General features: G+C 35.7%; 1 protein-coding gene across 5 annotated transcripts in view; it reads right to left on the reverse strand.

The window, feature by feature from the left end:
* Positions 1-13819, reverse strand: part of MMUT (methylmalonyl-CoA mutase) — a 32559-nt gene extending 18740 nt beyond the window's left edge. For 2 of the 5 annotated variants that reach the window (XR_008654207.2, XM_055263366.2), the window contains exons 1-6: positions 13635-13789; positions 9638-10061; positions 8251-8618; positions 6644-6801; positions 4164-4335; positions 2058-2306 (exon numbers count right to left, since the gene is read on the reverse strand). Coding sequence is in view for 4 of the 5 variants with exons in the window: in XM_055263366.2 (XP_055119341.1) it covers positions 2058-2306; positions 4164-4335; positions 6644-6801; positions 8251-8618; positions 9638-10022 (1332 nt within the window). In the remaining variant the exon portion in view is untranslated. Of the gene's footprint in view, positions 1-2057; positions 2307-4163; positions 4336-6643; positions 6802-8250; positions 8619-9637; positions 10062-10614; positions 10754-13634 lie in introns of those variants that run through there. The other 3 variants (XM_063632847.1, XM_055263364.2, XM_063632846.1) reach the window with 3 other exon arrangements.

Raw genomic sequence — 13819 nt, forward strand, 5'->3', positions numbered from 1 at the left:
AGGATCAAGGTCAACCTGCTTTTCCCTGATGAATTCAAGAAAGAAGAATCTGTATTGGATTCTACGTAAGTGTAAAATGAGAAGCTAAAAAGAAGACAATTTGAGAGTCTGCAACCACCCCTCTCTCATTCTGTCAGGAGAACCAAAGTTTACTGTCTACAGAAAATGAACTCAAGATGCAATGAACTATCAAATACCAAATACAGAGAGAAGTAAGGGTAAGATGTCTTACTGAAATAAAAGCCTATACTCTTGACTAAAGACTAAAAACAAAAAGCACAGAGAGAAAACACAGACAATACAGGATGCAAAAGAAAACTTCAGAAAATATCATGAATTCAGAATATAAACGGATTCTGCACTAATGAAACAAATGAAGATGACATTAATTATAAGGGGGAAATTAGAAAACAAAAATGAGCTCTATGAATTAAAATATAATACATGAATGTAAAAATAAGTAGAAATATAAAGTTGCAAATCTTTAAGAACACAGAACAAAAAGGCAAACAGATATACTATAGAAAAGATAAGAACAGGCAGGGAGCAGTGGCTCACGCTCGTAATCCCAGCTCTTTGGGAGGCTGAGGTGGGCGGATCACGAGGTCAGGAGTTCGAGACCAGCCTGACCAACACGGTGAACCCCCGTCTCTATTAAAAATACAAAAATTATCCGAGTATGGTAGCATGTGCCTGTAATCCCAGCTACTCGGGAGGCTGAGACGGGAGAATCGCTTGAACTAGGGAGTCAGAAGTTGCAGTAAGCCGAGGTCACGCCACTGCACTCCAGCCTGGTGACAGAGTAAGACTCTGTCTTAAAAAAAATAAAAAATAAAAAAAGATAAGAACATCAGCACATCAGGATATTATTTAAGGAGGTCCGTAGCTTATGACTAGGAGTTCTAGAAAAAGAAATCATATGAAAATGACAAGAAAAATACTGTCAAAGAAATAATACAAGAAAATTTCCTAGAGCTATAAAAATATTTTTTAAAAAAAGGTGAGATGAAAAAGACCCAATAAAGGTTCTGTACCATGTAGGAAAAAATACACCAAGTTATACATCAATACAAAAAATAAAGAAGAGGTCCCAATACTTCCAGAAAGAAAGATCCTGAATGAGAATGGCATCGAATTTCTGATCAGAAATATTGAAAGCCAGAATAAAAATCTAGAATAAAAAACAGATCAATGCTTATAAACTTGCTTATGAATTTCCTGAATGGAAATAATGTCAAGCTTAGTCAGGCTATTAATCAATTATAAAAATAGAATAAAGACATTCCCAAACAGGCAAAGTTTCAAATAATGTATCTCCCATGCACCATTTTTAGCAGGTTTCTATGAGATATACATCCAAATAACCAAGAGACAGACATGGGATCCAAGATTCAGAATTAAACAGAGGAGAAATGAAAATATATTCCTACTATAATGGCAAAGAGGAGTCAAAGAACAGCAATAGTGAGCAGAAATAGAGAAAAAACAATTTAAGTCAAATGAGAACATTAGAAGAATTCACAGAAGATTATATTGAGATATTATTATATTGGTAGTAAGGGAGGAAGAAAAGTAGGGGTATGAATCGGCCAAAATCTAAACTACCCTTCTAGGAAAGCAATAGATAGTGTCTAAGGTTTCATGTGTAATGTCTACAGTTGATGAAATTAGAAGAAACAGTATACATGTGATTTTAAACTATGCAGATAAAAACAAAAATAAGCAAAGAAGTATGTATCTTACTCCAGGAAGCAGGAAAAAACAAGTAGATTATCAAAAACTGCTGTTCTTTGTATGAGCTTTTTAATACTAGCTGTCTTTTTAATTCTTTTAATAAAATACTTTAATACGAATGTATTTTTAAATGGATTGTTTTGAAAACTCTAAAATCAAATCTGAATTATTTTGCAAACATGGTTTAAATTATTACATAAATCTGTAAGTGATTTGATTTATAAATTTAAAATCTATAAATCTTGACTTGTAAGTTTTAAAATCTATAAATCTTTATAAATCTGTAAATTCTGAAAACAAAGTTGCAAAGTGGAAAAATTTACCTTTAAAGCAGCATCATAAACATCATTTGTGAGACATTCCATCATGTAAGAACCTCCCCAAGGATCAGCCACTTTGGGAATCCCAGATTCTTCTTGAATGATGATTTGTGTGTTCCTGGCAATTCGAGCACTTTTGACAGTTGGCAAACCCAAAGCTTCATCAAAAGAATTTGTGTGCAAAGACTGAGTCCCTCCAAATACTGCTGCCATTGCCTCTATTGCAGTACGGACAATATTATTGTAAGGATCCTAAAATATTTGATAAAAAACAAAAACTCAAAGAAACAGGTGATAGATATTGCAACTATAAACAGCAACATGATTAAACAGCAACTGCTGCATATTTTCTATGTCAATTTCCATATTAAGCTTCAGAATAGCAAATAAATTTAGATAAATTAGTTTAGAAGCCCAAATTAGAAGAGTCAGAGTCAGTGTTTAGTGCCTCTTATGATCCTCTGAAATATCAGATACTGTTGTGCTTACTTTTATATTGCCTAAATACTTTTCTGTAAGTATATCAAGAATGCATTCTTTTTCTACTTAAGATTATATAGTCCTTCATTTCATAATTCACTCTCTCCTGATTATTTTGTCTACCTCACAGTATCTACCACAATGATGTGTACAAAACAGGCACTGAATAAATGTTAATAAAATAGATGAACAATGAACTGAGATCTCGGAAATTTGAGTTCTAGATTATTGTATGCCTAATTGTGATTTGGGCAAGTCATTGGATCTCTCTGAACTTGTTTCTTTAGCTGAAAAAATAAGCAGGTTAAAATAAAAATGATTATTAAAGTTCCTTCCAACCCTAAAAATCTCTTATTTCTCCATGTATTTATTTATTTATTTTTATTTTATTTATTTATTTATTTATTTTGAGATGGAGTCTCACTCTGTCGTCCAGGCTGGAGTGCAGTGGCGCAATCTCGGCTCACTGTAAGCTCCGCCTCCCGGGTTCACTCCATTCTCTTGTCTCAGCCTCCCAAGTAGCTGGGACTATAGGCGCCTGCCACCACACCTGGCTAATTTTTTTGTATTTTTAGTAGAGACTGGGTTTCACCGTGTTAGCCAGGATGGTCTTGATCTCCTGACCTTGTGATCCACCCGCCTTGGCCTCCCAAAGTGCTGGGATTTACAGGCGTGAGCCACTGTGCCAGATCTATTTCTCTGTTTATAAGAACCTGAAGTTATATTTCATATAGAGTATAATAGTTATTATTCAACATTTAAATGTATAAAAGCAATGTAACTTTGCACATATAAATTATTTTTAAATGTACCAAAATAATTTCATATGTAAAGAGAACATGTATAAAAACAAGGCCATAACTATACAATTTTTAAGAGAACAAATTAAATTACCCAAGTAAAAATAGTCTTTAAACAGTCTGCTTGCATGCTTGCTTAAACATATAACTTTAACACATAAAATATGTATGTATATATAATTAATTTTAAATAGGCAGTTTTACGTTAAGAATTATAACTCTTACAATTATATGAGAGTATTAACTTATGACTTTTGCTTCTTCCTCATCATCAAATTCTGTTTTCTTTTTTTTTTTTTTTTGAGACGTAGTTTTGCTCTTGTTGCCCAGGCTGGAGTGCAGTGGCGTCATCTCGGCTCACTGCAACCTCCGCCTCCCAGGTTCAAGTGATTCTCCTGCCTCAGCTTCCCAAGTAGCTAGGATTATAGGCATGCACCACCATGCCCAGCTAATTTTGTATTTTTAGTAGAGGCGGAGTTTTGCCAGGTTGGCCAGGCTGGGTGCCTCGGCCTCCCAAAATGTTGGAATTACCGGCGTGAGCCACCTCGCCCGGCCTTGTTTACTTTTACAAGTGTTTCGGCACTACAAGGAAGCTAGGATGTAAGTGATTTTATATTGTTAACCACTAGAGGGGACAATTTTTATTTATTTATTTATTTATTATATTATGTATAATTACAAACCTAAGTATACATTATGCTTCAGAATATTTATTATTTCAAATATTAACAGATAGCTTCTTAAATCTATTTCCTGCTTGTGCCACATTGCTCAGAAAAATACATATATATAACTTTATTAAAATTCTACATTTTAAATTATATACTACCTGCTCAGTAAGTGACCATCCAGATGTCTGACAATGTGCTCTTAGAAGAAGAGATTTTGAGTTTTTAGGCTGAAACATTTTCTCTACTAAGTGAGCCCAGAGTCTTCTACCAGCTCTCATCTTTGCTATTTCCATATAGAAATTCATTCCAATTCCCCAGAAGAAAGACAACCTAAAATAGTAATGGTAGGTCCAGGATTTAATTAAACAACAATATAGAGCAGAAAATAAAACTAATTGTATCACACACTAGAAAATCAAGGTCTATATTTTAACTTCAAACAACTTAATTTGAATTAAGATCAGTACACGTATATTTATGTAACTTTAAACCTAACATAAAATTACAGTTTTATGCATATGGAAGAAATTTTGTTTCAGGTAAGAATTATTCACTTTGTAATTGGTTTTCTTAATGAAAGAATCTCTTCTTGTGTCCATTAAATAAAGATTCAATTTATTTAAAAAATATATATTTTAGGAATACTCGATATGTAAGACAGGAGTCCCCTATGAATGAAATAAAACAGCAAATTTGCTTTGTTTAAATAGCCAGAAAGTGTTTTGTAAAAGAATGATTGTGCATTGGTCTAGGCATATTCTTCTCCAATTTGTGCCCTTCACCTCTCCCTTTTATCTTATATTCTGTGCTGATTTAAACATTTAGGTTACTTCCCTGTCTCTAAAGGCACAAAGCTTGCAAATCTACTTCTGACACATTTTTGGAAGTTCTTTTTTTGAGACAGGGTCTTGTTCTATTGCCCAGGCTGGAGTGCAATGAAGCAATGTCAGGTCACTGCAACCTCCACTTCCCAGGTTCAAGCGATTCTTGTGCCTCACCCTCCCAAGTAGCTGGAATTACAGACAAGCACCACCATGCCCAGCTAATTTTTGTATTTTTAATAGAGACCAGGTTTTGCCATGTTGGCCAGACTGGTCTTGAATTCTGGCCTCATGTGATCTGCCTGCCTCGGTCACCCGAAGCACTGGGATTACAGGCATGAGCCACCACACCCAGCCTTGAAAGAAGTTCTTAACACAGCAGTTTTCAAATATTTTGATCTCAGGTTCCCTTTTTACTCTTAAAACTGACTGAAAATTCCAAAGAATTTATTTCTTTATTTGTATAATATCTATCAATATTTTATTTACTAGTTCATTTAAAAGTAACAATAAGGAAGGGCACAGTGGCCACTGCCTAGAATCTCAGCACTTTAGGAGGCCAAGGCAGGAGGATAGCTTGAGCCCAGGAGTTTGAGACCAGCTGGGCAACACAGGGAAACCCCATCTCTACAAGAAAATTTAAAAATTAGCCAGGTATGGTGGCACACACCTGTAGTCACAGCTACTTGGGAGCCTGAGGTGGGAGGAACGCTTAAGCCTGGCAGGCTGAGGCTGCAATGAGCAGTGATCATGCCATTGCACTCCAGCATGTGCAACAGAGCAAGGTCCTATCTCAATAATCATCAAATCAAATCAAAATAAACCCACAACATGTTAACATTAGTAACATTTCTTACGAAAAATACGTATGCTTCTTAAAATATATACATATATAATAAAAACATCATTGTTTTACATTTTTGCAAATCTCTTCAATGTATTTAAGAGAAAACAGCTGGATTCTCATATCTGTTTCTGCAATCTGTTGCAATATCACATATCGTGTAGCTTCTGAAAAACATCACTATAAATTCTTGAGAAAATCAAAGTGAAAAAGGCAAACAAAGCTCTAATATAACCATAAAAACAATTTTGATCTCAAATACCCCAGAAAGAGTCTTAGCAATGCCCAACTGTTCTTAGCCCACACTTTGGGAACTACTGTCACAGTAAGTACACAAATCCCTGGTATAAAGGAGCATTTCAGTAGTCTATAAACACTAAAGGCAGAAGCTATGTTTTCTACATGTTGTATTGTCAGCATATAGGCTAGTGTTTGGCACAGCAAAGCTTAGCAAGTGATTGCTGTACTGACTGAACCACTGAATGACTTTTGACTTCCAAATTTAAATATTTCATAAACTTCATTTAAGTTTTCCCATATTTTTCATACAACATTATTAAGAAACTTGTGAAACAAATGTTTCAACAGCACAGTGGATCCCAAAACATCACATTAGATAGTGAAACAGAAAAAAAAAAATAATAGATGAATTCTGTATTCTAAAATGGAAAAATTAGAAAAAACTGTCTCAACATTATGTTTACATTTTAATGTAATTTGTTAAAACGTGCAACTTAATTGTGTTCTCTAAATAGCTGGAGACAAGATATTCCTCGAATTTACAAAGAAGTACAGCCAAATTTAATTCTATTTTTTATTAGAAATACTGGCTTTTTCTCTCATCACTCAGATAAAATATAAGAAAATCTAAATCTAGCCTGACATTTATATTTATAAATTCATTTTATCAATATATAAAATGGTCCTATGCATTTCTTAATGTTGAAACAATATCTAGGTTTAATTTACTCACCTTGGTGCAAATTCATCAATTGTCAAGCCAGCCTGGAGTCCAGTTCTAGAGTACTCCAATCCATCTGCTAAAGTATAGGCCAGCTCCAGAATGGCATCAGCCCCTGCTTCCTGCATATGGTATCCACTAATTGAAATTGAATTAAATTTTGGCATGTGCTACATAAAAAAAAAAAAATTGTAACAGTGAATAAGTAAAAATATTAAAAGGTTCTATTAAATCCACTTTCTAAGCGTAAATATTATTTTAAAATGATGTTAAACTCAAATAAACTTGGTAGTTCATAATGTTAACAAAATATTTCATGCTTATTTGTTACATTTAATTTGCTTTCCAATTTAAATGGTTCGTCCATGAACCATCATCAGGACTGTTCCTACTTTATTTTTCTGGTGGACAAGAATTTATACTAACCATTCTTCTAAAAGCTTAAATTGTGGAATTAGCTAGCTGAGGTTAGGAATGTAACCTTTGGCCTGAGAACTAAATGAGGTATTTTTAATTCCAAACCAATGACTTGGACCTCATAAGAGGTTGTAGACCCAAACTTTGGGTTAATCTGCTGAAGATGTATAAATTTATTATTATTTACTAGTTATTAATTTTCTAATTTGAATGAAGGCATCAAACATGAATAAGTACACAGTAGGAAAAAAATAAAATAATTTGATTCTTAGTACTATATGTTGAAACAAAATGGGATAATTGGCTTTAAAAATCAAAGATTTCAGTTTGATTTACTGTGACATTTAATACTAACCATATCCCAGACAGGTTCTTTCCACCACAATCACTACAAAAACTGTATTTCCACTATTCCCCTAAAATTTCATGTTAGGTAGAGTACATCACACATATCCTGCACAGCCAAGAAAAACTATCTTTACCAAGAGTTAACCAACCATAAAATGCTCGCTACACAATGCTTGCTAGAGTTTGGAGATAAGAGTAATTACAAGGGTTGATAGAGATAAAAAGGGTTGATGACAATTTTCCCTGTGCCATGAAATAATGGTCTAACTTTAATGTAAGTAAGGAGAAGGAGCGCATTGCTGGTAAGAAGCAAAGTGTGAATGATGGGGGGAAATATAAACAAATTGCTCACAGGAAAATGAAGGAGGAAAATGTGTCCCCATGCAAGGACTTTTCCCATCATTCTTATTGGGAAAGATGAGTCTAATTCAGGGGTGAATATTAGGGACCTCCTTGAGGTTGCAGATATGAATGACAAGTGATATCTTCCGATTCAGCTTTTAGCAGAAGTAAAGCTGATATTCCAATCCCCATTTGTCTGATACCAGTGTCTACTTCACAACTACATCTGAATTTCGGAAGGAAATTTAAAAATGTAAGTAGAAGACCTCCTTGAATCTAACAATTATCAGAGTTAAATTTTAGGAATAAAGAAAACACAGTAAAGATCTGTTGCCCAGATTCTTGCAAGTAATGACAGAACATAAAATTAGTATATTAAAAACAAAAGGTAACAATAACAAAACATTCTAAATTTATATCACTCAGATTCAGTTTTTAAATTCGGTTATAGCATGTAAAAATTCCTACATTCAAGGAACTATAGAAAAACCTATAATAACCACAAAGTATACCTTTGCTGTATATTCAAAGATGTCAGCAATAATTTTCATGGATGGTTCTGGAGGAAAAATGTATGTATTTCGGACCATAAATTCCTTTAGTATATCATTTTGGATGGTACCAGTAAGTTTCTCTTTAGGTACACCTTGTTCTTCTCCAGTTACTATAAAATTTGCAAGAACTGGAATAACTGCTCCATTCATAGTCATGGAAACTGACATTTTTTCTAAAGGAATTCCATCAAAAAGAATTTTGGTATCTTCCACAGTGTCAATAGCAACTCCAGCCATTCCAACATCACCACGAACTCGAGGGTTGTCTGAATCATACCCACGATGTGTCGCCAGATCAAAGGCAACTGATAATCCCTGCTGACCAGCTAAATACATAAAGAAAAATAACGTTAGATTCAAGAGTCTGGAATCAAGGTAAAATGACTTACTTTAACACTACTGAAAATGTTGATTCATCTCATAACAGTATACTTTTATAACAACTATTTTTATGCTCATACATGTCAAAACCAACTTAAAGATACTTCACTTCTTAAGAGAGTCAGTTGTTTCCCTTGTGCCAAAATGCACAAATTTAGTTCCAGACCTCACTAAAGGAAAGAATGGAAGAAACAACAAATCTCAATCATCTCGTGTCTATCTGAAGATATGGTACTTGATTGAAATATGTGTAAAATTCATGAAAAGATCTGGCTGTTCATATATGGTAAAAATAACTTAGCATTTGTATGCTTGCTTACTTTTTTGTTCTTTTATCTAATATGGCCACAAAGGATTCCTGGCTATTCAAATATTCTGGAAAACAGAATTATGACCATCGTACAACATTTTTAAATAACTAAAATAGTCTATACTAAATATAAGTTCAACTTTCCATGGGCAATACAAACTTATAAATCTACAAGTTTAGTATTCAAACAGTACAATTTTATTACAGCTCAGAAAGAAGAAATAATAGTTAAGATAATTTTCAGTGAATGAATGCCAGATTGCACTGAATATGTTTGTACCATGTTATCACATTTACACTTTCTTTGGGCATCACCTAAACTATCTTCCTCTCCAATCGCTATCCCAATAATGTTAATTGAGCATTTTTCAAAGGCAAAGCTAATGTCTTCTTTTCTTCATGCAACTTCACCTCACCTAATTCCTTTTAAACAATGTGCATGTGTTGTTTTCTTTCAAAAATTTAGCACCTTATTCTAATTCACGTATCTTTTTGACCACAGAAGTTAAAAAAAATCCACTTTTTTCAGAGTATAGTCTTTAACTACAAACTTATAGCGTGAATATCATCTTTACAGAGATTAACCCCCAAAAAATAAAAAACTAGGAGGCATATGTCTTATCATAAATATTATGTCTTACATTAAAATCTCACCCTTAATATTGTCCTTATAGAACTTATTGCTCTCTTCCACAGTACTGAAACCAGCATACTGGCGGATGGTCCAGGGCCTAAAGGTATACATGGTAGGATATGGTCCACGTGTGAATGGCTTCACTCCTGGAAGTTCTTCAGGCAAGTCCATAGTATCTCTCTTGGAATACAAGGGTTTTATAGAGATCCCTTCTGGGGTGTGCCATATTAGGTTTTCTGGGTTTTTGCCTTTCAGCTGCTTTTTGGCCAGGGCAGCCCATTCTGGGTGAAGGGGCTGTTGCTGGTGTAGAAGTCTTTGCCGTATGAGCCTGGAGCCTGATGATTCTTTTACCTGCCTCAGGTAATGAGGTGAAAGTAAAAAAAGCTGATTCTTAGCTCTTAACATGGTGGAGCATGGAAACACCCAGTAGAAATAAGAACTGACCTAGAAAAAGAAACACAGAGTAAAAACATTTAGAAGAGGGGGTGGGAAATAGGAGCTACTGATAAGAAAGGAACAGAAAAGGAAGAGGATGTATTAGTCTGATTTCATTTCTTCCCCTTTTCTGCTTCCTGCACCTGATATTTTATAACTTTGGCCCCTCTTCTTCACAATTACTATCAGTCCTCTAGTTCCAGTGTTTTTCCTCAGTAGCCTCTTAGCTGGTCTTACTGACCAGTCTTACCCCCCTTCTACTCCATTCTATACGAATCCCTTCCATACAACGACATCAATGTAAATACGACTATGTGACACTACCCATGGAATTTTTCAAAGACTGTATCATGTGGAAGATATACTACAGCCTCCTAATTATTTTCATTCAAAATACTTTTATTAAATATCAGTTTACGACCGACATTAGGTTGGGTATTGGAGAAAAAATGTGATGAATAAGGCATTCAAGGCCTTCATGAACTGGTCTCTGTTTCCCCCTCAGACCCATCTCTGTCTTTGTCCTCTTTATGCATTTTGTGCACTAGAAATACTGGATTACCTATAGTTGGCTGCGCATATGTCAAAGTTTTCTGAATTTGCTCTTGCTCTTCCTTCTGCCTAAAATGTTCTTCTCTGGCTAATTCAGCTAAGGCATTATCTCCAATTTGCAGCGTTTCTATGTGCCAGTAACATAGAAGGCTATAAAGACATCACAGAGAGTAGCATTTTTAATCTTTACAATACCCGTAAGAGGTAGGTACTATTATTATCCTCATTTTACAGATTAGGAAACTGAGGCACAGAAGAGCCAGCATTGATTGGAACCTATGCAGCCTGTTTCAAAGTCCTTGCATTTAACTAATACGCTCGCAACTCATCCCAGAACCCATAAGGTGAGCTAAATGGCCTCTTCAGTAATCTAATTCTGTGCCAGTTTATAAACTGCTCCAATATTAGAGCTGCATATTCCGGATAACTAGCATAGAATTTTATACTAGGTTGCTGGGTTCAGCGTCATCATTTTCCAGATGTAGAAACTGAGGCTCAGAGAAATAAAGTCGCTTGATCAAAATCCCACCTCACAAAGCAGTAAACTGTTTACCTGAATTACTAAAACTTGTCAGAGTCATACAGCCTAAACATACAGAGCCTATTGTTTAAAAAGATATTGAGATACAAACATTAATATATTCACTATACTATGTGTTTTATACTGGATAAGGCAACAAGTAAAGGGAGTTTCAAATTTTATTTTCCATACCACTTCTTACTTATCAGTTTAGTAAAGCTTAAATGAAATAAATACTCAACACTTATTATGGGGTCGTTAAGAGACATAAACCACTGGTGAGAGTATTAACTATTGTAACTACTTTGGAAAGTAAATTGTCAATACATATGAAATGCTTCAGAAATGTTTATGCCATTCCACTGAGGAACATTACTCCTGGGAAAGCTTCTGTAGTAGTATATAAAATAGATGTTTCCTATAGTTTTATTTGTAATAGAGAAAACTTAGGAAAATCGTAAGTGTCTCATAACATATAAGTGAATTACAGCACATACAAATGGTAGAATTTCATGCAGCTATTAAAATATGTTTAGAAAGCTGGCAAAACTAATCTTTGATGTCAGAAGTCAGAAGAATGGTTACTTATGGTTGCTAGAATACAACAGGAGCAAGAGAGGGGCTTTTGGGGGTAATGGTCTTGATCTGATTGCCACTTACATAGATATATTCTGTTTGTGGAAATTCATCAAATTATACAGTAATGTTTTATGCAGTTTCTGTAAATATATGTATAAGTGAAAAGTTAAAAATGTGTTATGCATAATTTCCCAAAAAAAGAGAAACAAAATCAAAAGCTAGTAAGTAAAAGACTCAAGACACATAATTGTAAATGCAATAGGTTCGACTATGTAAAAAGTACATAGAATAAAATCTAAATGGAAACATAACAAAAAAGAGGCCGGGCATGGCGGCTCACGCCTGTAATCCCAGCACTTCAGGAGGCCGAGGTGGGTGGATCACTTGAGGTCAGGGGTTCAAGACCAGCTTGGCCAACACGGTAAAACCCAGTCTCTACTAAAAATACAAAAATTAGCCAGGCATGGTGGTGCACGCCAGTAATCCCAGGTACTTGGGAGGCTGAGGCATGAGAATCACTTCAATCCGGGAAGCGGAGGTTGCAGTGAGCAGAGATCGTGCCACTGCACTCCAACCTGGACAACAGAGGTTGTCGTCTCAAAACAAAACAAAAAAACCTTCCATTTTTTTAATACTAGCACGATTTTTATTCTTTAAATCCATGGGGTCCTTGTCATCCATCTTTTTGCAAGCCATCCACTACATGTACTAGTTTAAAAGGTGGGTGAAAAAAATAATGAAGCTACAACTAAACTGTTTCAATAGTAATCCTGAAAAAGGTAATTTGAAAACCACCTGAGACTAAACTGTTGGCAGGAAATACCACACTCATTTCACGTGGGCTTTCCTAAATCTGAACAACTAATAGGAAAGAGCCCCGTATAAGTGACTTCCTGAAAAATCACATGTGAATTTGTGGAGGCTGGAAACAGACACCATTTTTAGATAAAAACACAACTACGCAGATGGCAATACGACCTCTGAATTTTCTCAGAAGACCATCAAGAGAGGCCTCAAGCATTCAAAGAAGCAACATGCAAAGCAAATATGTTACTGACAACTAAAATGAGTTAAAGAGCAATAATTAATCCCACCCCACACCTCAAAAACAAATCAGTGAGAAAAAGATTTCTGAACCAATAAGTTTCAAGCTTTGGCTGCTGACGTATGATTGCACATTAATACTTCAAGAAGGTACTTTGATGTTCAACCAGTTGGGTTTGGAGATGGAAACATAGGGCATGAAAATTATATTTGATATCAGCATAAGTACATCATTAAACACAAAATTATATTGGGAGAAAATCATCAAGTGGTTTAAAACTTTACACAAATACGTTATCCAGGGCTTCGAGATTCCCTAAGACCACCTTCTTTCTAGACAAAACTGAGAACGAGTTAGTAATTTAAGCTTTTATGTCAATTTAGACCTGTCTTTTCTATTCTACCTCTCACTCTTAACCCTGTTTACACTCTTAATCCTGTTTACACACAGAAAATCACTTTTAGTCCCAAAAACTCTTAGAAAAACCCTGACAATAACATAACCCACAACCTAGAAGGGAGGCAGCCATGAAGCAGGCGCATCCCTTTGAAAACATACAAAAAGTGACCTCTGCCAACGGGAACAGTTCAGGGTGCTTAGGTGGCCAGAGAAGATAACGACATGGCCCCTAAAGTATTAAAAGCACCTTCTTTCCAGAAGTACCTCCGAACTGCCAGGGACTACGCCCAAAACGAGAGGTTGGTCGAAGTGAAAATCTAAACCTAAGGAGAAGGCAGAGAGTGGGATCCCGTCACAGTAGGAAGGTAAAGAAGACAGAAGTAAAGGACAGAGGGGGACAGAAAGGACAAAAGTTCAAAATACAGGGGTAGAGGAGGGACAGGAGCCAGAAGAATGGAGCGATCTGAAAGGTGTACGTCCTACTCACTGCTAGGCCTGTTTCGGACTCCGCTGTGAGAGAGGGCGGATGGACTTCTGCGTCCCCCGCCTCACCTGTCAGAGATCCACACAGCCAGGCCTCCCCGCCCTCACCCACACAAAGCGCGCCACCTCCAGAGCCAGCCGGAAGACCCTGAGGGCGTAGGCCGACACCGCCCTCCCTCCAGCCAATCT

Source organism: Symphalangus syndactylus, chromosome 23 (assembly GCF_028878055.3).
Source record: "Symphalangus syndactylus isolate Jambi chromosome 23, NHGRI_mSymSyn1-v2.1_pri, whole genome shotgun sequence".
NCBI classification, from domain to species: domain Eukaryota; kingdom Metazoa; phylum Chordata; class Mammalia; order Primates; family Hylobatidae; genus Symphalangus; species Symphalangus syndactylus.